Consider the following 27,159-nt stretch of genomic DNA (forward strand, 5'->3'; position numbering starts at 1 on the left):
CTCACAAATCGTGAATTGATGGTTTGAACGCGCATTCAAAAATTAGACATACAGAAATCTGTCTAATTAAGATAAAATTACGAACATCCGGGTAATTATTGTAGCTTTTTATGATAATAATTTCGTACAAAAGCTTTAATCTGGTGGTTTTTCTTGTGGATTTCCCATCATTATCCATCATTATTAGATGGAGAAGATCATTACCGCGAGTTATTATTTATAATTTCCTTTCAATTGTGCTTAAATAGGGGGATAATAGTTGAAGAAATTGCACAGAATCTGATCTTAAATAGGCAAAAAAGATAAAATAAAATAAAAATAACTAACATAACAAGGTCAGGGTATAAAATATGTAAAATAGAGGAACCCCTCTCTAGATTTACCAAGGGTTAGTAGACGACCTTGTCTTGTAAAAAAACTGTAGAAATACACTGTGGTAATTGGAAGGGAGAGTTGTCTTCTACAGTCTTTACACTATACTGTTACAATCGGTTAAAACATAACACATAATCTAACCAACACGGCGTGAACAGTCATGGAACTTAGATCTGGTCAGTTGGTGGTGTTAATTTCATTGTTCTGTTTAGGAGGTTATGTATCCGGGCAGTTATATCTAGTGCCGGATCCGTTTCTGCAGGCTAGAATTGGAGGAGGATTCAGAGCTTATCTGCCAGGTAGCGTTTTAATAATTTTTTTTTTTTCTTTAAATTATATTTTATAATATAAGCCAGAAATTTCCGCTTTCTCTTATTGTCACAGTGAAAAAAGCTGCAGGGATTCGCTGGAAATACCCGTTTTAAACTCCGCAGAGTACGAAAAAGTAATTTTTAAAAATTGGTCTGTGTATGGGTCTGTTGTTAGCTGTAGATGAGGTTGATGTCGATGAGTACAGCCACGAAAAGGAGATTAAAGTAGCTATTAATTTATAGGCTCGAGCGGAATATTGGGGTTTGATTAGGAAGGCTGAAGGGTTGAAATAGAATAAAAGATAATATTACTGGCCAAGAGTAGAATGGCTAGCAATAACTCTAACTTAGGAACGAGTGTAAATTACAATAACTAACTGGGATAAACTAAATATAAACTATTTCTAAAAGAATTGGCCTAAACTGAATGACGAGTAGAGTAAGGTCTTGAAGTGAGTGTAAGAATGAATCCTCAGGGAGTGAATGCAATGTCTGGATGCGATTGAGTGTCCTGAGCGATGGTTTAGTGTCCTTAAATACTGTGATTACTTTGAGCAGCTTCTGTTGTTCTGAGCCCTACCTGATGTTTTAGCCCTGTAAGCCCTTCACAGCCACTTTTTCCAACTATGGGATTTCCTTAAGTGGATATATATTTCTCAATAACACACAGTTATCCTGTTATTTATTTTTTTTATTTCCCTGCCCCCTCCCAAAGTCATATCCCATATAACCAGGATCAAAAGAAGAAGTTGTGCACCATCTTCTCCACAGTGCTATTTCTCCTCGTATCTTGGTATCCTGCGCAAATCCCAGCGTAATAATACGGAAAAACAATTATGGTAACATCCCCAAAATAGCATACAGATCTTGAAGAGACACTTGATGTAGACGTCTATTTAGGATAAGGTTATACCCACTGTAACAACATCCATTTAAGACGATTTTATTGACTAGACTTAACAGTGAACAGACCGACAAAACTTTTTTTTTTAATTCAGTTTTACAGCTAGGAGCAGAACAGCGGAGATCTGTTTAATCCTCAAATAGCCAAGAAAATATGGTCTTTCCAATCCAAAATCCTGGAGACGAATCTTTTATATTCTGCTACCTTCAGTTCTGATAATGCCCACAATAAATATCTCAATATTCCTTGAATTCATGATTAGATAAATTCAAGCTTCCTTAACACTATAATTTATCCTGTCTCAAGGCTCAAGCCTTCACTTCCTAACGTATTTACTCAAACTTATTCATACCGGATGCAATGAAATCGAGACAAAAAGCAAATCATTAATCACTTAGTAAGCCGACCTATTCCGGCTGATAGATTTTACGTAAATCATTTTCTTATATTAAGGGAGATTCCTAAAATGCGAGATTTCTTTTATGTACTACTTAATTATCATATTTGGTAAATCATTGTACCATTTCTTGCTAAATCAAGGGAGATCGAAACTAGTTATATCCAGAAAATAATCGCCCAACTTCCAAATTTACCACTAGAAGAAAAGTAAAACTAACCCTACCTTATTCAAGCACAACTAATGGTGAAATTGTTTAAATTCTGCAAATGTAAAATAATCTATGAAAGGTTTAATTTTAGATTAAATATATGTATGTATAAATACATTAAATATATAAATAGATATTATAACATTATATGTTTAAGATTACTGAATGTATCAATTACTTATTAATGACGAAGACGGCTGTTCATTCAGCAGAGTAGTTTTTGACGGTCCCTTGAACTGTACCACCGGCCGTGACCGTTACCTACTTCCGGTTTTCAAAATATATCGCCAAGGTTAAACAAAACCAGATTGAATGCAACATTTATTGGCTATTTTAAAATTTACGTTATTTTTTTTTTTTTTATTATATAAGAGGCTGTGCATTATGTATTACGTATATATACTATATACATTGTGAACACTTCTAGTACAAATAAATATAATAAAGAAAGTGAAAGAGGAATCAGGCTGTAGCGAGCAGTCAGCCTAGAATTGATGTCAGCGCAACAATAGCTAATTCTATAGTATTTGCTGCAAATTGAACAAGATATCTCTGATTCTCGAAGCTTAACAATTTCTTTAATTCGTAGTAAGAGGCAGTATTTTGCGATCGAGAGGATTTTGAAACTTTGTTTTCTCCAGAAATATAAGTTTACAGGATTCTGCGGTCCAAGAAAGTGATTTTGGGTTATTTATCTCAAAAGTAGGTCATTTTTTTTTGGGTGAGTAGGTATTTGCACTGTGAATTATTACAAGATTATTGTATTATTGTGTCCCTAAGTGTGCCAAGTGAGGCCCTCAAACCCTTCATACCCCTGCTAGGAACTCCTCCCAGCCAAACCCTTCTAGATATTCTAATATTGGCCCTAAAAATAAAATTTCGGGAGCGTTCTCTTGAAGATATACAACCCTCCTACTTGGTAACCACCTAAGCTCCCTAACCACTTGGTAACCCTAAGCTCTGTAGGGAGATACCTGGAAGCACAATATCAGGAAGTAAGCAGATTAAGATATCTACTATCACAATTCCCTTCTTCTACGAGTACAAGACCACGAAATATCCTCCAAGCTCTTTGAAACTGTCTCCAACTAACTCTGCAGGTTCTATGTGTAATGTGTGAATCTTTTGGTTGTCAGTGTTGTTAGACTGGGGATACCTGCAGGGATGCCAAGATCCCTGAAGAAGTGGCTACCCCTTACAGGGTGAGCAAACTAAATCTTCTTGAATAATAAGGCTTATTATTCCATACATTATATTTGCAAGGCTCTTTTATGCTGGAAGACCCAGCAGATTGGAATGACCTTTCCTCGTATTGTACACACCCCCCACTACCCCCTATATTCACGAAGATTTCCCGGGGAGGACCACATTAACTAGAAAAGGCTATCATACTCGTACGCCAAGGCGGCACGCACCGCTTTTGACAGAGCCGCATTTGCACAACCTTAAATATACGGCAATTGGATTAAAAGTTAACGATATCCTTAACTATCCACCAAACCATCGGCCTAAATGTAAGTAGCAAGCATCCCAGACTAGAAACTTATCTTTAAAAATTTAGTCCCTTCTATCTCACCACTACGGAACCAAGAATAACTTTTTTGGAGCCAAATATTGGCTCTACTTCGCCGTCTAATATACATACCTTAACGCCAACGGAACCGTTTCATTGAGAATTGTTTATTTCTTGTTCTGAAATCTTAATCTAAAAATAAATAATTCATTATATTTAGAGTTCTTTAAGAATAAAGTTTAAACTTATGAGTCAGAATCGTGTGGCAAAACCAAGGTTAATGGAGGACAATGATGCAACTTAAAAAAGCAAACCTTTGACATGTTCTGAATTCTGAATCATCTTGTTCCTCTCCGTTTCTAAGCCTTCCTTTCTAGATTTCCTTGAGAATCTTGTTTCTTCTTTTTTACAGATCGAATATCGAGTATTTACCAATCTTGATTAGAAATCGTAATTCCGATAGCCTTGACCAGTTCAATTAACTCGATTTCATTATCGATTGGTTCAATACATTAAAACTTACAACCTTGATCATTATCTTCACTGGGGAAGAATAAGTCTTACCTTAAAATGAAATTAAAATAAACAACTATATCTAATTTATTTTAACTTTTGCATGTTCATTGAACTCTCGTTTCTAATTACAGGGACATGACAGGTGATGGGCCAATTTTAAATTACCTAATTGCACAATACTAAATGAAATTAATTCAAAGTGTTTAGAAAAATTTAAATTTTTGTTTTTCTTTCTTTTAAATAGGTTAAGTTGACTGAACGGTAAACAGGTTTCAACATGTTTCACAACTATTATAGAATGCACCACTTTTTTTTGGCGTTTTTAAATTTGTTTATGGTTAATTAGTAATCGATGCAATTTACATGCTTTTCTTAATTTTACGTGAACGTGTGTAAGTGTGCGGGAGGAATTTATTTTATTGAGGGTGTATTGGCATCACAGCCGACCCAATCCAAGAAATAATTGGGAAACCAGGAAACACCCTGAAGGTATCCGACTAAAACATTTGAAAACGTGATGAGGAAAATGTACCACCAATTTATAAGAGAGGAGCATCAAACTCACCATATTTTTGCTCAAATTCGGGCAAAGATGGTATAAAACGTGAGTTGATTCAAAAGAAAAAAAATAAATACAAACAACCCTGACGATTAACAAGATTTTAGATTGGAGCCTGGACTTGTAGTAGCAACATCAAAAAACTTCAGATAACAGAAAAAAAACAACAAATTTCTGAGACTCTCAACGACGTATTAGAATTGACTCACTCCACGGAGACTGCGTCCATTATCCCCCGGTACACTCCTATATCCAAAAATCGTCTGCTCAAACTCCTTTCCATCTTAGACTGTCATCCCAATCCACTCTGCCGCGACATAGCCTCCTACAGATCCTTCTATTCCCTACATATCCTACTCTAACTCTCTACACTAGCTGCAGGTTTTTCCTCTCCTTTTTTCCCTGCATTCCACTCCTCCTCACCTAACTTTTCTCTTTCTTCACTCAGTTAAGAAGGTTGAAATGTTTTTATACATTTATATTTCTATACTTATTTTATGTATATATTTATTATAATAAATATTTATTCTATTCTATTCTAAAAAAATTTTAGATTGAACTTTTGGAAGTCCTTAAGATAATAAGAAATAGGAATAAAGGAGCTAGAAATCCTTTCTTTGAAGAAGTGGTCAGACTTTTCTCAAGGAAGAAAGTAAGGACACTATCTGCTCAAAGATTTGTCTTGTCCCACTTATGGTACAACTAAATAATGTTTCCCCAGTTCAGAATACCCATTAGATGGAATACTGGAAAGTGGGTAGAATATTTTTCGATATAGAATCCTTTAAAAATTAATAAATTATAAAGTGGAGGTAATCGATAACTCCAACACTGTGCCTCTCCCTAAAGTTTGTAATAATAAAGTTTATAACTAACTCATAACTTCCAACCAATCAGAAGTAATAAAAACTCTAATTACTGAGGAAGTATATATTCGAAAAACAATTATCAACAACAGTATATAAAAACACCAATAAATTATTTAACGACATGAATAATTGCAGTTTTATTGCGATTTTGACTTGAAGAGAAGTGAAAGTAGAGGTCGCAAGTAGATCACCTTACGATCAATCCCTTAGAGGTTGTCAAGTATTTGTTTCGTTTAGATCGCGTTTAGTTGATTTAAAAAAACTATTTTGATTTTTATGCTTACGTAGATACAATTTAAGTTAACGCTGTTACCACGGAAACGCTGTAAATATGATTATGAACTGTTTCTTTTAATCTTCCAAATTGGAGATTGTCTAAAATTTTTAATTATTTAGACGTCACTATTTTTAAGAGAAGCTGAAAACTAACCAATTGAAAAGGCCATCTCTGTTATTGGGTTGTTAATATGTTTTGCAAATATAAAATGAAATCTTAGGGATACAAAAAAATGAACCTATTCAAATCCCTAATAAAAATGACCCAAAATATTGTGCTCCATTATGGAGTCTTTGACATTATGATGACCTAGATATTATACAATGTGGACTCATCAAGAGCAACCACAAAATTGAGTAGATGTACTCCTTATTATGTAATTAGACTGGATACAGGATCTAATTGGTTCGCACTAAAATTAACTGGTTGTTAAAAATAGAAGGCTTTCCAAGGGTCGGTTTTTTCTTTGAGTCGGAAAAGCTTCATTGAGACAAGATCAATCTAATTAGCATTTTCAATTGATAAACTTAATTTATCCGTTTCTTTTGTTCCTCCAGATGGTAATTGCGAAGTTGTTCTTGATAAATATGGCGTTCTACTCTAGTCAAAGTATAAATTAGTAGAAAAAGAGAGAATTGGCTTCCAGTTTGACCAAAACGCAACTATTTTTGTCTTTAAGAACTAATATTAAGGCCAAGGCTGGATGTAACATCTAGGGTCGCCTAAATTTGGGAAGCAGAAAGTAAAAATTGGTAGAAAAAGAGAGAATTGGCTTCCAGTTTGACCAAAGAGCAACTACTTCTGTCTTTAGGAACTAATATTAAGACCAAGGCTAGATGTAACATCTAGGGTCGCCTAAATTTGGGAAGCAGAAAGCAAAAATTGGTGGAAAAAGAGAGAATTGGCTTCCAGTTTGACCAAAAAGCAACTACTTCTGTCTTTAAGAACTAATATTAAGGCCAGTGCTAGATGTAACATCTAGGGTTGCCTAAATTTGGGAAACAGAAAGCAAAATTTAGTGGAAAAAGAGAGAATTGGCTTCCAGTTTGACCAAAAAGCTACTAGTTCTGTCTTTAGGAACTAATATTAAGGCCAGTGCTAGATGTAGCATCTAGGGTTGCCTAAATTTGGGAAACAGAAAGCAAAATTTAGTGGAAAAAGAGAGAATTGGCTTCCAGTTTGACCAAAAAGCGACTACTTCTGTCTTTAGGAACTAATATTAAGGCCAGTGCTAGATGTAGCATCTAGGGTTGCCTAAATTTGGGAAACAGAAAGCAAAATTTAGTGGAAAAAGAGAGAATTGGCTTCCAGTTTGACCAAAAAGCGACTACTTCTGTCTTTAGGAACTAATATTAAGGCCAGTGCTAGATGTAGCATCTAGGGTTGCCTAAATTTGGGAAACAGAAAGCAAAATTTAGTGGAAAAAGAGAGAATTGGCTTCCAGTTTGACCAAAAAGCAACTACTTCTGTCTTTAAGAACTAATATTAAGTCCAAGGGTAGGATTGGGGGAATAGTTTTAAGAGCCAATTTAAAATTGAAGCAAATCGCTTTGATTCGAGAAGAAACATAACTTATTTACTTAACAAAAATTTACAAATTTTATTTTGGAATTTCGATAATCTTTGTTGCATTTTTCTTAAGTAATTGTTGCAACTATAACTTATTTTAGTTATTTTTTCTTTTGTTTTCGATTTCAATTTCACAACTTTAATATTATCAGAGCCAATCATTTTTTTTTTTTTTCTAGCTGAACTTGTATTAAACTAGGCTCTTCACAGAGACCGTTATAAGGAACCAATACATAGCTATAATACGTATCACGATTGTTAAATATCAAAAATGAAATTGAAACGATATAATTATATTTCATTAAAAAACTTAATTCGAAATTAATAACTTAACTTTTTTAATATTTCTCCAGCCTACTTAAAAGACGAAGGCTAAATTTAATTGGCAGGTGGTAGATAACAGGAAGTAAAAGAATTGGTTCAATTTTTTATTCAACCAAAAAAAAAATCCCAGCCACGGCTACCATGATATTTGATTCAAGATTGATGATGCAGTGAAAAATGATGTAAACCCAAGAGATTGTTTTTTAGTGGATTGATGGTCGTACACTGTCGCGATCACTTTAGCTATTTTTGTTTTTTACTTTTTTATTAAATAAATAATAATTTAAAGAAATTTATAAAGAGGTTTAAATCGAGGTATTTAATTGGTTTGAGTAAATTAAATTAATATAAATGGAATCAATCAGCGTGTACTAAGACAAATCATGAGAATCCCTCAAAAGGCCAACAACTTAAAATTAATTTAGAACAAACTCAACAAAGATAGCAAAGTTTCTTGATCTTCATTTGTAGAAAAATCACATTTACAAGATAGCTATTGAAATAGACACAGTTCTTTGCATTAATATCAAAACAAATTTTCTTAAAATAGGGTCCATAACGTCTTCTACGAAGTTATTCATGGCCGGATATCAGAACATTTTGAGGAGGACACTATGTAATGAGAAGCTAGTTAGATTTGGGCAAGGTGCCTCGTTGTGGTCCCATGATCAAACTGAAGGCATGTATGTCGACTTTGTTTTGAATGAGCTGCAAGTCTAAAAAAAAAAAATCACTGATAAGTACGAACAGACTTCTAATAGTAAGTTATTTCTGCGTCTTTCAAGGCACCTGAACGCTGGACTAAACACTGTGTCCTAAAGTGAAATTCAGCTTCAGCCGGATTTTTGTTTTTTGTAGGCTCTGTCAAGCAGAGGATAAATGAAATAATGATGATGGATTGTTTGAACTATGAGGAAATTAGGTGCAGAGTCTTTAAACTGATCCGCTGGTGATTTTAGGTGCACCAAAGTCATCAAGTTCTTGAACCATTGGATGTTTTTTTCTCAGGGCAGCAACCAGATAATGTTCTTAAAGGGATTTGATAGCCAAGGGTATCTTCATAGTGTAGTCTAACAATATGAAGAACTGCCTATTTACGACCAACTCATACCAGGAGGTGGATGATTACATTATGTTTGATTACATTATTAGATTGCTGCAGGCTTAATGCTATTTATAATGGGCAAACAATGCAACTATTAATAAACTACCTTAAACTGAGTACTAATTAATCAAGGTATAATAATTGGATAATTTACCTTACAATGAGCCAAATCGCCTGAGTAATTACTTGATCATAGTTGCTCTCATTATGGTAAATATTTACTTTACCACCTGATTAAATTATTTAACTTCGTTTAAATATAGACTATTAGAGGAATTATTGCTCTCTTATAAAATGTTGCTAAATAAGTTTTTATAATTTTAAGGCGCTTCAACAACTGAGGTTATTGGCGCAGATAGCTTTCTAAAGAGTATTGACTCCGGACAGTGTTCTTGCAGGCAGTTGTCCCTCGCCCGACACTGAGATGTAAGAAGCTGTTAAGAAGAGAAAAATCTAAGGGCCAGAAACCATGGTTTCGAAATCGGGAAAATTCGTCAGCATCCAGCTAAACGCTGAGCTAACCCCTTTCCAAATTATTATTGTCTCGCTTTCTCTTTCAATCGTAAAGTAAAGTAAAATTATTTTTACTTTCTCTTTTTAACTATTTCTGGAGCAGCACTGGGAGGAAGTCGAAGTCCTTAGGCATCGCTTCTATCTGAATGTTACAAGGCTTTTGTTGCTGGCTATTTTCCATATTGAGTGCCCGTTAGACTTAAGGTCTAATTGCAGGACGGCCCCGACTCTAAATTATTTTTAAACTAACAGACAACTGCATTCTTTTTGAAATTATAATGATATAAAAAAAATATAAATATTTAAAAGAGATAGGCCCAACAAATTCCAAATTTAAATCTCACCTTTCGCAACTAACTAAAAATTTCAGAAAAAATTTAAAAAAGCATTTACAGAAATAGCCCTTAAAAAAAAAGGGTTTAACTTAAATCCCCTATAAAATGTAGCTTAATTTCCTGGATAAGAAATTTCGAATGATCAAAGATTAGACAAAATAATTGGGAGCATTTTTGGCAAAGCCTCCTCCTCAGAACATAAAAATTTAAAATTTGTTCAGTAAATTAGCCCTCCTATTTTAATAAAACCTCTTTTTGCATCCCCAGGTAGTGTCTTAGTAATCAGTTTTCAGTTCTTATAGAAAACACAAAACCCAATTTCGTAAGTAGGAGATCCCCAGTTCGAATCACGCGTATCGCTACTTTTTATTAGAAAAAAATTGTTTGTAGTAAAGTATGAGCTTCCGCTTCCCGTCTATGACACCTAATTGGTAGTTGGACGTTAAGCTCCGCCTAAAAAAAAAAAATTGAAACCAACCATAGTATTTTCTTACTGAAAATCAAGCATTTCCGGTAGAAATACCATCGTTGTACCTGCAATTACCTTCCAGCCATTCAATGTCAAGATGAGCATGATATAACCTCATGATCTCTCACAAAATCTCTCACTTATGGTCAAAAAGTTCGTTTTAAATGACTTCTGTAAATTATTCGAGACTGAAAATCATATAACTTGATAATACGCACCAGAAACTACGATTTGAATTTCCTGTCAGGCGTAAAGATTATTTAATAATTAAAAATAGTTCAATTGAAATATTAATTAATCATTCGATTGAATGATTGAACCGTAGTTATTTATGTATTGAGGATGCTGTGCCAATTTTAATGGATAAAACAATGTAATAATCAAGCCATATGTAAAACAATTAAGAGAGGTATTTCAAATGGAATATTTTTTAAAATAATTAATCAATATTAATACTATAAAATTCAACCAAATTGGCCAAGAAAAACTTCTAAAATGGACACCATCACCAATAGACTTGCAATAGACAGACTAACCAAATTCTGCACTAAGGGGGAGAATTAAAATAAACCACGATAAGACTAACGCTATACTCTTCACCAAACGTAGACCCTCCTTTAAGCGACAAATCAGACATAATAACACTCTCATTCCGTGGTCTACCCACGTTAAGTACCCTAGGCCTAACATTGGAAAACAAACTAACTTTCACTACACACGTTTAGGACAAAGTAAACGCAAGCAAACTGGCTGTACGACTGCTATTTCCTCTCTACTCTCACGTGACTCCAAAATGACTGTGACTAACAAACTACTCCTTTACAAAGTAGTCTCTGTGGAGCCTAGGCTTGTAGTAGCAACATCAAGAAACTTCAGATAACCCAGAACAAATTTCTCAGACTCGCAACAGACTCTCCTCGACGCACTAGAATTGACTCACTCCACAGAGACTGCATCCATTATCCTCTGGTACACTCCTATATCCAAAATCGTCTGCTCAAACTCCTTTCCATCCTAGACTGTCATCCTAATCCACTCTGCCGTGACATAGCCTCCCCTACAGATCCTTCTATAACATACAGGACACAGAAGACTAAAACATATCCTACTCTAACTCTCTACACTAGCTGCAGGTTTTTCCTCTCCTTTTTTCCCTGCATTCCTATCCTCCTCAACTAACTTTTCTCTTTCCTCACTAGATAAGAAGGTTAAAATGTATTATACATCTACACTTCTGTACTTATTTTATGTATATATTTATTATAATAAATACTTATTCTATTCTATTCTTCTAAATTATTGACGCTAACTGAAGTATTAAAAAAGTTTGCTTTGAACTCTGTTAAGATGATCTCCTAGCAAAAGTTGACTAGAAGTACAAACTTCAAAACCTGCATAAACCAGATTAAAAAACTGCACATTACATAGAAATGGCACTTTTAACTTACCTCTCCGCTTCTTTGAGTCCTTGATCGAACTTTTCTGGAAAATTGTAGTTGAACATAAGTACCAACGGATATGGAAAGTTTAAAGAAAAATTGGGTGATCCATTTTCGACGGAAATGTTTTTTTAAAAAGTGAAAAATCCATTGCTACTTCCGGCTGACGTATTTTGATTACTAAGAACGATCCAGCAGAGTTTCCTGCAAACATCCAAACTCTTAGAAAAGCTCCTGCGGTTTTTTCTTTAACTTAAGTTAAGAGCCACCCACTTAGACATAGAAGAAAGCAAAAAAAGTCAAATCCAACAAGATTTTGCTGCTAGAAAGCGAACGCTTTTGAATAGATCGTTGAAATGTAATTGAATTAAACTACTAAATATATAATTTTACTTCGTCCAGTGAAAGTAGATCGCGTGTGTACTGATCTCGTCAGTACTTTACTCGCTCGTGATTTTGCCAAAATTTCAGTCTTGTCAGAATAGATTGTATATAATTTGGTGTGTTTATCAAGAGGTGTTTAGATGTATGTACTCTGTTTCTTTCTAATCGGGGGGAATTGTTCTTTTTTTAAAATGCTTTCTATTGTTCACTTTCTATTATTACTGGACTGACGTAAATGTGTCGAAACTGAAGAAACAAACGCTAAAAGAGAAAAGTCCGTTGAGAGCATTCGCACAATTTTTGTAATTATTGTTAGTTTTTCAAAACTCAGAAACACTCATTTTAGAAGAATGCTTTAAATTAATTTAAAAAAAAAAATAGAAGCTTAGGTATATACACTTTAAATTCGTTAACATTAAAGGCTGTTAACTTTAAACGTGAAATTCAAGAAATGTAAGTTCAAGTCAGCAATTGATACTGTCAATTTCACTGACTCAGTCGGCAACCTCTATTCCAGAGGTTCTCCAAACTTATTTCGTCTACCGCCCCATTTTGAGAATCAAATTATTTTCTAGCGTCCACCTAAAATTTTGTAACTTTACCACATCTTAAAAATCACAATCAAAATCATAACTTTAATTTAATTATACGTAGTGTGGTATATGAGTCTTATCCTGTTTCTGAGTTCAAACTTACATTTTAAATGAGACGGTTTTAATGAGAGCTTTTAAATCGCAACTTTATAATAAATAATATTTAGAAAAACGTTTATTCAAATTTAAAAAAAAAAATATATATTTAAACCTGAGCAGTTACTAGATTTTCCTCCAAAGAAGCAGTTTATATGTTAGAAGGAACACTGAGAAGTTATCTGCCCTAAAATCCTCTCATATTTTGAGTTAGATATCGAGGATTTGAGGGCGATATTTATGGATTTTGTCCAGCATCAAAATTATCTTAAATGTCTCGCAGTACATTATTATATATCATTAAAACCAATAGGCGTGCACATACCGTATTCAGAGGACTACAAAAGGCTCATTTCAGTCGAAAACATAATTTGAAGATAATCGATATGATCCCAATACTTCCTTTTTCCAAGAAAACCGAATGAAAAATTATAAATTTTGACAAAAATATCTTCTTTTGTTTTCTTTTTTTGGCATCGACTTCCGCCATACAGCCAGCATCGTCTAGGTGCTTATCACTAGAATATCACTCACTCTCCATTCTTACCTACAAATACATTCGCTTCACACATTCATCATTCTACTATATACTGCTATTTACAACATAATCCTTACAACTAATGGATGGAGCAGCACTCTGTGCTCCTGCCATCCTTATAGCTTAACCAAAATTAAAAATCACGTAATCCTTCTCTAAGCATTTTCTTCCATTCATTCTAATTCGGCTATAGCTTTTAAATACATTCATATTTCATTGCTAGCTCTGCTATCGACTTAAGCACATAAATGTTGGTGGAGAATATAATGTCTTCGTAGCGAAATGGTGCATCTAAATACCTGTATATATCGTCAAACATTCGTTTCCTTTCTACCACATAACGTGGACATATCATTATTACATGTTTGAAATCCTCCTCCTCATTGCAATCTACGCAAAGAGGAGGAGGGCCTTTTGTTGATCCTGTGTAGATACGATCCGCACACCGCGTGGTTCGCTCTCAATTCTGCTTATTGTCGTAACAACCCATTTATTAGTGACAGTTCCCTTAAACCATGGTTGTCTAGGTAACTGATCTGCCATAGTTTTATAGAATCTACATTTATCACCATTATTGTAATCTGTCTGCCATTTTTGTAGTGCTGCTTTTGCAATTTATAAGAATATCTTATAAAATGAAATTCAATTTAGATAAAATTAAAACAAAAACTAAAGTAATGAGCAATGTTACAGTTATTCGGAATATAATTGCTCTATATTTCATATGGAGGACCTTGATCGGACATCTGTTTATAAATGGCCTCTAAAACTGTATTTGATAATGCTGCTTAAAAAAATTAAATAAAAATATTTTGTGCAAAAAAATAAATAAATAAATAAAATAAATACAAAACTAAGTAAAATTGAAACATTATCGTTTGAAAGTTGAAGGTGATCCACTGACATTTTAGAGAGAAATGCCCAAATGAAAGTGTTCGCTAATAAAGAAGTGCAATTTAATTTATTTTAAAAGGCTACCTCAAAATGTAACCACTAAAGAGTTACACCTGAATTTATGTTTTACAAATTTCACTAAACTCTTAATGCTTTCAAGAGCTAATTGGGTCAAGTTCTCAATGAGGAGTCCACATAAAGTTCAACTTCCTAAACTCATATGTGTTTGAAAAGGGAATCGGAACAAATGGATGTGGTTGTGTAATTATACGAATTTGCGCGAAAAAATCTCATTACCAAATGGATATGTGTGTGTGCAAAGGAAAATTCGTGAAAAATTAAGTTGAAAAAGAAAAATTAACAGATAATTTAAGTAAAGTCTCCCTCCTTCACAGAGAAAATTTAAAGAAAACAAAAAAAAAATCGTATATTTAATATTTCCTTCAGGAAGAAGCTTGCTGTAATTGTCCAAGAATAGGATAGAAAAAGCGGGACGGACGGGACCTATGACATACGTCCACGTAGCCACAAGAGACTTATTGTACCAGCTTTGGATCTAGATCCTTTTTTGGATCTAGTAGACGAAACCTCCGCTACTAAAGAGGTTGAGAGACTTTCCCTACGAGTTCTTTTTTGCGCTACCATCTCCTTTGGTCTCAAAGAGTCCAAAGATTTCAAAGCGCAACCGCTCGATTGCAACGTTCATATGTCCAAAAGCAGTTTTCCATTTCTGCCAGGAAATTGAACAAAATAGAGTTGCTTTGATGTATCCGCTATTTGTAGATTCACTGATATAATAATTGGAGAATGTCGTGTGTAGCTACTTTTTGTTTAAAAATAAAACTTGTTAATAGTAAAGAGTAAACTTACGTCCCCGTCTAAGATATCTATTGGGTAGTTCGATGTTAAGCTCAGCCTAACATATAAAGTAGGCGATTAATTTACTTTATATATATTTATATAGATTTATATGTATATAGAAAGTCATACTAAAGTGAGTGTTAACATTTACTTAAATACAGAAGTAACATTTAGGTATAGTTATACTATTACTAAGCAATTTCCATAAAGAATGTCAAATGTGTAAAAGCTGGCTTATAATTGGAAGTCAAGTTATAGGTTATAGTTTACAGACTGTGTTTAGTTTACTTGAAAACAGGTTTGTTAGTTTAATTTGTTACATAGATTTAATTCCCGACATATATTAGCTTACTTCTATAGAGCTACGGCTACTCCCAGGTAGAGCAATAGGTTAATTTAATTCATGGCAATTTGCAATCCCATGTCAAGGTCTCCGTAAGAAGCATTGCTAACTTCGTTTCACCTTAATTTCACAATCGTTCGTTAAAAAAAAATAAATAAATAGTGCCGTATCGCTAAAAAGTTAAATTTATCATTTATTGTATAATCTACTTTCATATATTATCCATCGTCATCGTGTGTTACTAAATAGGCGACTGGACCTAGTAACTGGTCCTGGCTCAAGGACAATTTTTAGAAATATTGTCTACTCTACAATTTCGAATTACAAAAAAATATTTTTAATTCTCTCCTTATACGAATTTCCTTGATTAATTATTTAGATACAAGTTTTAGATCTAAATGTACATATGTGGTACAGTAAAAATCTTTTCAGTGAAGTACTACTTCCGTTTGTTAAATTATTTTCTAACTTAGGTTTTCTGAAACACAGTTAATACTAGACATAAAGCCGTACAGTATACTGAAAAGGTGCTTTAGAGAGAAATAACCTCTAGAAGAAAAAAGGGAAACTCTATTTAGTAAAGTGTTAAATCCGGTTTAGGAATCTTAATCACTAAGTCCGGTTCTCCTGGTGAGACCAAATCTAAGTACAGCGTTTCAGCTTCCTGTAGCTTTCTCTTTTGATATTTTTTCTCCCAACCGTTACAAAAGTTCGTAACCTTGGACTTTACCTCGTCAAACGATTAACCTGGAATCCACATACTTAACTAGAACGAAGTGAGTTCAATAATAGATGGAAAAAACTACTAGACAAACGTTCGAAACTGACGTTACGTAATAAAAGACAGCTGTACTACTCACTGCCAGTCACTATATGGGCATACGGAATAGAACTGTACGGGATAGCCAAACACTCGAACCTTTATCGTATCCAATCCCTTCAATTCAAAGCCCTTCTAAGGTTACGTTTACAACGGAGCTGTGAGTATAGATGATAGCAGAGATGATAACTGATAGAGTAAAATATAATCGCTGATTAGTGTGCACAACGGAGCTGTGATACATGCAACATGTCGAGTAGTGAAGAAGAGTTTTTATGTTCACCAGCAACGAAATGGTATATTTAAAAAAAAAAAGATGTAGAAAATATCATGTACATACCATAAATAAAAAAACGAAGTACTTTGGGCGAATTTCACTATTTATATAAGGAACTTAGAAATTATCCGGATCGTTTTTTTGAATATGTGAGGATGGGTCCACCCACATTCGACTATATTTTAGAAAAAATAAGGTCAAAATTAAGAAAACGTAGGAAAAATTGTCATGGAAATCCTATAACCATAGAAGAAAAACTAGTGATAACTCTGAGGTAAGGTTATATTGAGGAAAAACAAATAAATACACATGAAAATAAATGTAAGCACGATTTAAAAAACAAAATATTGTTTAAAAGTAAATAATAAAATAATAACCAAAAATAATGAGTAAAGACAGCACTAATTAATTTTTCTACCTCCATTTTGAAGCTCCGATACTGGAGTTCAGCTAGCAGAAAAATGAAAAATTCAATTCTATCATCTATGCTCGTTTATACCAGCGAGTATGTGTCACTAGTCGAAGCTTCGTTGTGCACGCTCACATAAGAATGTACTAGGTTATTCTATAAGCGCTGATGCATCACTGCTATCATCTCCGCTATCATCTATGCTCACAGCTCCGTTGTGAACGTACCCTAAGTCTCTAACCACACAGTCCTCAATGACCTTAAAATTCCCTTCGACACTGTCATGGCCGAATCCTGTTACCTAAAATTCCATTCCTAACTATCCCCTCACATGAATCCTTTAGTCCAAGCCCTTTCAATCTCCATTCTCCCAACAAATCCTCCACGACGTTTGAAGCGTCGGTTGTCCCACGACCAACAGCGTTCGTAACGTCGACTGTCTAGTGTGGCAGTCGTGAACCACCTGCTATAATGGCATATTTCTGTTATCGTTGGATGTCCATCGTCATGTCAGTGTGTACTTTTGGCCTTCAGCCGATCAGTGCCCTCACTAATGGACAATTATCTAGTCATCTGGTTCACACAGAGACATACATTACTATTTTCCAAAATCAGTTTTCTTGCTCACTATGGTTCTCAAAACGGATTTTCACGATGAAAACTCTAATAAAAATTTGACCATTACCGCCACAGTTCCATACCTTTAGTAAGAGAAAGAAGAAAGAACCTGTAAGTCAACTTAATGTATCTTTTCTCAAGAAGACTGTCATATAGTACCCAAATTTTCTCTTTAATATGGATACCCAAACAATTATTAATTTTTTCTTTCTTATTTTTCTTACAGATTCTTGTGGTGTAGAAAATTTCGAATTTGAAACCAGTGTTAACGATACAGAGGACGCTGAATGGATTGGCGGAAATGTCACTAAACCGGAAGGAAATCACTGGATTTATGAATCGCCTGAGTTATCGCTTACATCCGGTGACAAGCTAAAGTATCGAGCCAGTATCAGACACCTGGGAAGGATGTACAGACATCCGTTGACAGAATGGATCGTGCCAGGTAGATGGATTTTTTTTATGTTTTCTTTTAGTTTTTCAGAAAATTTCACGTAATTTTGACAAGAGAACTGTTATTGTCCTGAGTCACATGTAATTTTATCAAACAGCTGATGACAAAGATCTGATGGTTTTTATTAATTTATTTAAAGCACGTCAACAACTCAAATCATTGGCAACCAGAGTTCTTTTTTTTTAAAGAGCACTACCGGCTTTTGGACAGTGTTCTTTGATTGCAGGCAACATTGCCTATCACCGGACAGTAAGAAGTGAGCTGTAAGAAGCTTCTAGGAAGAGGAAAAATCTAAGAGTCAGCTGCAGCATTCGAACCCGAGATCTACGCGCTGGAATCCAGAATACGCTAACCAATCAGCTAATCCCTTCTTTACGATGAGAAATTTGTCAAGAAAATTGGTTTTAGAACAGAATTTTAGTTGTGGTGCTGAAATAGGAACCACTATAACTAAAATACGGACAAAATATGACGCTAATCTTTTAAACAAGTCTTAGGAGGTTAAAATATAAATGTATTTATACTGAGAACGAGATTTAGCGAAGATAACTAGATCAAGTGCTTTAAATGAGACCTCTCCCAAAAGACAGTAACCTTGACATATTCAAATGTTTAGCTGTAATAATTTAATAGTAAATAATGGCAGATCATTAAAGCTGTTTGGAAAAAAATAATTATTAGTAACGAATAAGGTTGGATCAAGTTATGAGTAGCGTAATTTAGTTTAATATTTGGCTTGAATTAGCACAAAATAGTGACATGCTTGAATCCATGAGGCAACATATGGGAATCATCTCGCTGAGAGTGTAAGACTTACGTAGACGAAATGATGTTTCAAAGAGTTTGTGCTGATTGCAGAAATTTGAAACCTATTTAAATGGAAACCTTAAGTACCCAGACAGAGAAGTGAAGATAAATTTATTTGAATATTTAGCTGCAATTAATGAAGCTGGCTTTGATAATATCGGAAATGATCGCTGTAATTGATGCTACTTAACATAATATTATGTTGTTCAGAAAAGTTGTTTCGATTCAGATGGCTGTGCAAACATGTAAAATTGCAGGTACACAAATCTTTTATATGGCCGATAGGATGCTGCATAGAAATAATGTCCAAGGTTAAGAATATCCAAAATGTGATTGGATGAGCTAAACGTTAAATTTGAAATTTCTGCTATTTTCTATTAGTAGAAATTTCTTTTTCTGACTCAGGGATCTTCAAATGGATATTTCTAATGAAAAGTCAAATTGGAGAATCAAAATACAGTAATTATTTTAGTGCTGTGACCAAGTTAAACGTTTAGAAAATACATCCAAAGTTTTAAGAACATCATCAACTACACACAATAATTGGTTACCTAGATGATTATATTTAATCTCGTAACTAAAGATGCAGCCCGTCTATTCACTAGCCGGAAGTACCTAAAATAAAAAGTAACGTGAGTAAACATAACAATTCCTGTGTATGTGAATCCATTCTCACGATTCCATTTTCCCTCCACCCACGCTGTCTGTGTTGGATGGGGTAAAGTCGGGTGGTGGGTGGTGCAAGCTTTTACTTCCTGAAAGCCTTCGTAGGTGGGAAGGTACGTGCATTGCATGGCATCTATTGTGCATTGTTAGACACGAGCAAAAAAGACGGAAGTAAAGAAAGCTTTTTACGCTCAAGCAGTTTCTCTTTTCTCTCAGGGGCGCTTTAAATGATTGTCAGACAATAAATCTATTGTGGAACGCCCATAGACTTTTTTTTTTTCTTTCTTACCGAATATTTAAAATTCGTTCTTGGAAAAAATAGTGAATTTTGAGATTATACATGTTCACAACGTCACAATTCTACTACTAAAATATACTAAAATTTTTGATGATTCTTTGGACCTCATTCTCGTTTAAGGGAGACGGCATGTATGTATTCTGGTTGCTAGGATAGTGCACCATTTGCTGGCTAAGAGAATTAAGATTCCAGATTGAATTGAGAGACTGTAAAAAGAGTATTCGGTTCACTGGAAAGAATTCGCTAAAGAAAAGATTCGCTAAAAACAAACTTTTTTAAAAAAATTGGACGAATCTAGCAAAAATTAATGAATTGTTGTTCATTATTTTTGGTAACTGATTCATAGTTTCAATTGGATGAAAAAATAATTGCCATTTCAGTCGTGATACATTTATTCTGCCGAGCTTTCGACCTAGGGACTAGGTCATCTTCAGGGCTAGTTTTACAAAGTAATATTTTACATCATTAAAGGGTTGATGTGTCTTCTGTCTTGTCTTCAGTCCTTGAACAGACAAGGCAGAAGTCACATCAGAGTCTTAGTATTTTATTCCTTCACCAGTTTTCGTCACAAATTTTCATCTGAACTTCTGAATTTTAGCAAATCTAATCAATGAATATTGTTGCTAACTTCGTGATAAAAACTAAAATTAAAGCAACCTTCAGATTTTTGGATCCCCCCTCCTTACAATTTTCATTTTCCGGTTAAGAGAAACGTGAACATGAAACGTGGAACGTTTCTAAAGAAATCGTACAAATGAACGCTATAAATAACTTTAGCTAAATAATTATACAGTCGTTGCCGTACCATTTCAGCCTTGTCTACATTCTTGTCGACCTTCAAGTGAACTGCACTGGTTATTTATTTGAATGTATGATTCTATCTTTTCCTAGTTATCCGAGACTACTGATTTTTATACTTGTTTTATACTTTAAAGGTAATTATTATTGTTTTTTACCTGTGTTTTTTTTATGGCATTCAAGTAAAACTTGTTTTATTTAAGGATATGTAATTTAAATCGTTCTAAAATGAGAAAGAGATAGTGATGAATGAAAATTAGACGTTTTTTTATATTTTACTTCCGATCATGTTTTTTCAGTCTAAGTTTCCATGGTTACTTGTTCATTCAAGTCCCTCTCTTAGTGGGCAAACGTTGGTCATCAAAGTTGATAATCGTTCATTTCTCTCCACGTTCAACTTCTGAATAATTTAAAAAAATAATAAATTTTCCCCAGAAAAATAAGTTTACACGTGACTTCTTCTTTCTTTGGCTTTTTTCAGCCCTTTAAGGTTCTTGAACTTCTTCTTTTTTTAGAGCGCCCTTTTCTTGGGTGGTTTTTCTTTCACCACTAACTGTAATAAAGTTCTCATCGACCTAGTAAATGTACTTCAATTATCTAGGCTACGAAAACCTCTAAAATACTAAATTTATTTAGTAAAATGATCCTTTCACTTAATCTCTCCCACCCTCTCCCTCCTATTACCCCCTTAAAAAGCATTTTCTGGGGAAAAATGCTTCCAAGTATGATTTATAATGCTACATGAGTGCAAATAGATCTTATCTAAAAGCTTATCGCATTAAATACTTATCATTCGGGGCTCAAAATGGCAACCGATCTGAATTTCAAATTCAAACCGCGGTTATTCGTTTTTTGTTTTTTTTTTAGTTTCACTGCTCCAAACAAACATCAAAATGGTCATTTCCGGTGTAAATTTTGAATCGAAAATCAACAAAATCACCGGAAGTTCTCTTACTAGTTTGAATATAAGTGGAAATTAAAGTTTATATAAAATTTAATGTAATGTCAGTACATAGTTCGATTACTGTGAAACGGCCAAATAAAATTTTGTATTTTAGTAATCTTAACAAGAAAGTGTTGTATTTGAAAACGAAAATCAAATGAAGTCGTGAAAACTAATTCTTCTTTGAAGCAGGCTCTACAGCGCATTATCTTAATTAAGAAGAGGAAAAAAAAACTAATACATGAAAAAAAGAAAAACAAAAACGAACTACAGGAATGTAGCTCGCTAAAAATTTTCCCCATTATATAAACAACAAGTTTTACTGAAAAAATTGAAGAATCTTCCTTTGAATGAAAGTAAAGCTAAAAGATAGGAGTTCCTTGGAAATAAAATAGATTTTCCCAGATCCTGTAACAGTTGCTAGGGTGCTCCAACGATTCCATGATGTTCGGGATATATTATAGTTTTATTTGGCGCACTGATATGCCCTTGTACTATTTTTTTTTTTTTATAGCTAACCCTTGGAGGTCAAATGGAAAAAGTAAGGGAAACTATACAGTGTAACATCTGACCTGCCCGTAAAATAAGATTGTGTGGCTTCAGTTTCGTATTTGATGGGAAAAGAGAGTAAATTAGGACTATTTCTTATTTTAATTATATTAGTAGAGTGCAATTAGTATATAAATATATTATACATTAAGAAAATATGATTGGTGAAGATATAAATGGGGCGTGAAGAACAGGAGAGATAGAAACTACCCAGCGGTAACACTCTCTACAGGAAATCGATTATGTCGATGATCTCCAGATCTCAAGGGAGTTTCAGGCGATTCAGTCAGAGTGGAGGATTGCCAGGAATGAAAGAGAAGGCGAGAGGCTGTACGACAGGATTGGAACTGATAGAAAGCATTACGATTTAAAATTAAAACATTATTTAGCGAGAATGTTTAAAATTCAATCTTTATCTGGCAGTTTCACTCATGTTAACTATCGTTAAATGATATTCGTTATCGTTAAATGAAGTTATGTGATTTTTATTATTGACTTATTTTTGTAATCAAAAGAAATATATTGGAAGGCAAAAGCAATAAGGAAAAGCACACAGTTCCGTTAAAGATTATTATGCAAGGACACAAAATAATAGAAATCAGGAAGTGGATAAATTGAAGGATAAGTCTCCAGGCCCCAATTCAAACCTCAGAAGGGATAAATTCAAAATTTGAGCCAATTATTTATCTGATAACGCCTAAAAAAAAACCCTTTAGGAGAAACTAGACCATCCCAAACGTTTCCATAATGTTAGAACCGAATAGACGTAGGTCCCGGCTGTTATCGGCACAATACCGGGCTAGTTGAAGTAGATCTGACCAGTTGCAACTAGAACTTATGTCCATGAACTTCAAACTGGTATCTAGAGAAGGTGGTTATGTCAAATCTTACTCGCCTGCTATATCGTAGTTCTTTCTAGGAAAATAGCGCACAATCTACAGATAGGTACACGTGACAACTTGGCAAACAACTCACTGGGTGAAAAATAGACCACGCCTTAAATATTATACAACTACCACAGCAAGTTCTTGTAACTTTGTTTTACTGAAATATAAGACCAATCCTGGTAAATATATGTCTGATGAAGGAAGACAAAAGAACGAAAACAAGAGGATACAAATACCAAAAAACACACCTATTTCCACAATACGTCAAGCAAAAACACACCTATTTCCACAATACGTCAAGCATTGAATTCATGAATCGTGGAACAATAAATAAATTATATTTACAGAAATATTACTACTTTAATTCAGACCCCCCCCCCCCCATAATCCTGCCCCTACAAAGCCTCCCAAAACCGAAAGACGTTGTTGTTGACGTTGTTTTACATCAACCAAGCCCGGCATAAAATTACCAAATTATTATTTCTTTTTTATTACCCAACCATCACCATTATGGTGCATCTATGTCACGTATTATCCACCAAAGATTTAAGCAAAATAACTCCCGTAGTCTTATAAGTAAGGAAAAAAACGCGAAAAACCTCTTTCATTTGCTCTTCTGTAAAAAAAATTAAGAATGTGACATAGTGTTGTGTACCGCCGAGCTACTGATTTATAAAAACAAAAATGAGACAACCCAAAAGATGACTAAAAGTTGTTGATAACATCAAGATTCAAAAGTAATATTGATGGATCCCATCAATGGTGGACGAACCAAAAACCAATTTTTGTTTAAGACCTACGAATGGAACATTAAAGCAGTTTTCTAATTAAAAATTTACAAAAGAAATAAAAGATAATGTTTACTCTCTTCTCCCCCTCAAAAAAACCTACAACTTCGATTAATGAGAAAGCTCGATCTATAAAAAATAAATAAATAAATAATCGATTTAAAACACCACAATAAATAGTTTCAATGAGATTGTCAATAGAACTATTGCAATAATTTCAACCTAGAAAATTTCAATTAATAAAATATAGGATGAAAAAATAATTGCCATTTCAGTCGTGATACATTTATTCTGCCGGAGCTTTCGACCTAGGGACTAGGTCATCTTCAGGGCTAGTTTACAAAGTAATATTTTACATCATTAAAGGGTTGGTGTGTCTTCTGTCTTGTCTGTTCATGGACTGAGTGTGGCACTGACATTCAGTCCATGAACAGACAAGACAGAAGACACATCAACCCTGTAATGTAAAAATATTACTAGTGCTGCACGAGAAACGAGACAAATCTCGGTCTCGGTCTCGGTACCGAGACCGAGACCGAGACCGAGACGAGACTTGAGCAACCGAGACCGAGACCGAGATCGAGACATGATATATATCTCGTCGAGAAATCTCGGTTTTTCAAATATTAATTTTTAGCTACAAAATTATAAAATTGTGTTCTTTATTAATAAATAATCATTACGAGTATTGAATTAATTATTAAAAGATACGATTTTATTATATATGTTCAATATTACTACATCTATTTGACTTCGAATTACATAAGTAAAGTAAGCAAAGTAAAGTAATCGACTATTTTTTCAGGCGGGGCTTTACGTCCAACTACCAATTAGGTGTCGCGGACGGAGGCGACTAGCAAACATACTTTACTGTAAATTTCTCATATTAACCATTAAATAAAATCCAAGGCCTAAGACCGGGAATCGAACCCAGTACCACAATACACATTAGCTTCGCAGGTCTCGCACCGCTCGGCTACCGTGACAGCCCCCTTCGAATTACCTAATTTTTACATAAATTCACTAAATTTCACTATTCATATCATTCATTCAATTTCATAAATTTCACTATTAATAATCTAATACTTTGAACTTAGATATTATTTAAATTATATTTTAGAATTAATGAATTTGAAAAAAAAGACTATCTATGCACCTAAAAAATATTGCCACAAATTTTCGTTTTTAAGATACACTTTGCCCAAGCATTGATACATAAAAGAGCTTTTACTGAGTCAGAAGTTAGAGAAGATCTTCTATTGGTCATTATCATCGCAGCTTGCGAAAATAATCTTTCCGATGGCACTGAAGTTGTACAGATACTAAAAATATCTTTCGCCATTCTAGACTAATTTTTGAAGGAATTCTCAAGTGTTTTCCACCATTCTAAAATGTCAACGTCTACTGGTGCTTGGTCTAATTTGGTGTAATTAATTATTTCTGTCTTCCATTCTTCGGTGATATTTGCTGATTTTTGAGCAAATGGTACAAAAATATTGATGCAGTCGTCGTCGTCGTCAAAAGGTGAATCATCAGATTCTTTATCTTCACCAACAGCCATAACTAATGGAGCGGGAAGTTTGTTGGGAGGTGTATTTTTTATTTCACGAATCGACTTGTTATAGCAGGCAGATATGTTATTTGGGTCTTTCATTTGGCGCGTTTTTAACATCTTTTTGAAATTATTTAAAGATATATAACAGTAATAGTAATATATGATGCATTGAAGTGTAAGTAGTTGTCTTCTTTTACACACATTTTCATTACCAATATATAAATTAAAATAATTATTAGAAAATAATAACATGTTTTGAAAAGATTATTAATAGCAAACCGCTTTTAATACTTAAACAAAAATTCAAAAAACCGAGACCGAGACCGAGATATCTCGACGAGACCGAGACCGAGACCGAGACTTGAGCGACCGAGACCGAGACCTAGATCGAGACTGCATAAAGTCTCGCCTCGTCTCGGTCTCGTGCAGCACTAAATATTACTATGTAAACTAGCCCTGAAGATGATCTAGTACCTAGGTCGAAAGCTCGGCAGAATAAATGTATCACGACTGAAATGGCAATTATTTTCTCTTCCTTTTGAAACTATGAATCAGTCACCAAAAATAATGAAGAACAATAAAGAAATATATATTTTTCGAAAAATATATATTTCTCCGTCACAAAAAACATTTTTCAAAAATTTAACATAATTCAAGACTTCCTCGTGGTAAGATTTTATAAAAGGTCGAAACTTTTTTCTTTATTTTTTTTTTTTTTTACTGTTACCGCCTTGAATAGTATTGCAGCGTTCAACGTGTTATTGCATTATTTATTGCATTCTTATTATGGAATATGCTGCTAGTTTAACTTCCTGTTTTACTATATTTTTAATTCCTTATTTTACGCTGGTTTCTTTGTTAGTTTCATTAATTTTGATTGTTTTAGCCTTTAAAATTTATCCTTCATTTTCTCTTTTTTTCACTTATTATTCACGTATTATTTCCAGAACTTGTATCCGAGTTTGTACCACCACCTCTGGAAAAACGACAACCTTGCGGCAAGGATAGAAAACCACAGCCTCCAAAACCACCTAAAGATATGAAAAAAGAGGAAATCACCACTCCACAACCTCCGCCGCCTCTACCACCGCAGAAACCTTTTAAATCACCATGTCCATGGGTGGACATTCCAAGACCAGGCGATTCTAGGGAAGTAGTCCTAGAGAAACAATTAGTAGGATTACAATGTGAAATGGCCGCCTTTATGGATCGTTCGGCTAGGCTACAATTCCAGTTAACACAAGAACTGACTGATCTCAAGAAATTGAATTATGCAGCCGTTGCTAGAATGCAAAGATTAGAGACGTTGATAAGATCTTTGCCGAGGACCTATCCTTCCTATCCTTTTATATAGAACAAAAAATTGAATCCTGTGGATTTTGATAAAATTACTTTTATATGGTCCTATCTCAAATTGTGATTTAGAAAGTCGAAAATGCTTAGCGGAAAAACGCTATCAAATTTAATGTAAAAAGATTATTGAAATTTGTTATTAAAATGTTATTTTTTTTCCAGTAAAATTGATTTCTTTAAATAGTTTATAGTCTTAAGAATCAAGAAAATAGTTTGTAAATCCAGTAATGGGATAGATAATTCGAATCTATATTGAATAAAATATGCACAAAGAACAGGATTCTTAATAAAGTTACCAGGAGGACAGGAGCTCGCCAGAGTAAAAACCGTGGCAAGTAGACATTTTTGGGCGTTCAGATAAGTTGCTTTTTCCTCTTGGTTTCATGGTTTGAAAAGCTTTTATGTTTTGGTTATTAATTGCCTTAAAACGGTTTAATAATTTTTACCATCGTAGGACATCAAACTTCTTTGTTCCTTTTTATTCGAATAGGTGCGAATAATATCCATTATTGTTTTAAATAAAATGGTAGCTTCGTATATTA

At 34.0% G+C, this 27,159-nt stretch overlaps 1 protein-coding gene across 1 annotated transcript; it reads left to right on the forward strand.

Annotated features, from left to right (window-relative positions):
- Window positions 1-439: 439 nt before the first annotated feature.
- Window positions 440-27,159, forward strand: LOC141456630 (uncharacterized). Its single transcript, XM_074132746.1, has 3 exons — window positions 440-674; window positions 17,746-17,964; window positions 26,212-27,159. The coding sequence occupies exons 1-3, from the start codon at window positions 536-538 to the stop codon at window positions 26,616-26,618; spliced, it is 765 nt and encodes a 254-aa protein (XP_073988847.1). The 5' UTR covers window positions 440-535; the 3' UTR covers window positions 26,619-27,159.

The sequence above is a fragment of the Rhodnius prolixus genome, unplaced genomic scaffold, assembly GCF_049639745.1.
Source record: "Rhodnius prolixus isolate KJV_2025 unplaced genomic scaffold, Rpr scaffold_10, whole genome shotgun sequence".
NCBI classification, from domain to species: domain Eukaryota; kingdom Metazoa; phylum Arthropoda; class Insecta; order Hemiptera; family Reduviidae; genus Rhodnius; species Rhodnius prolixus.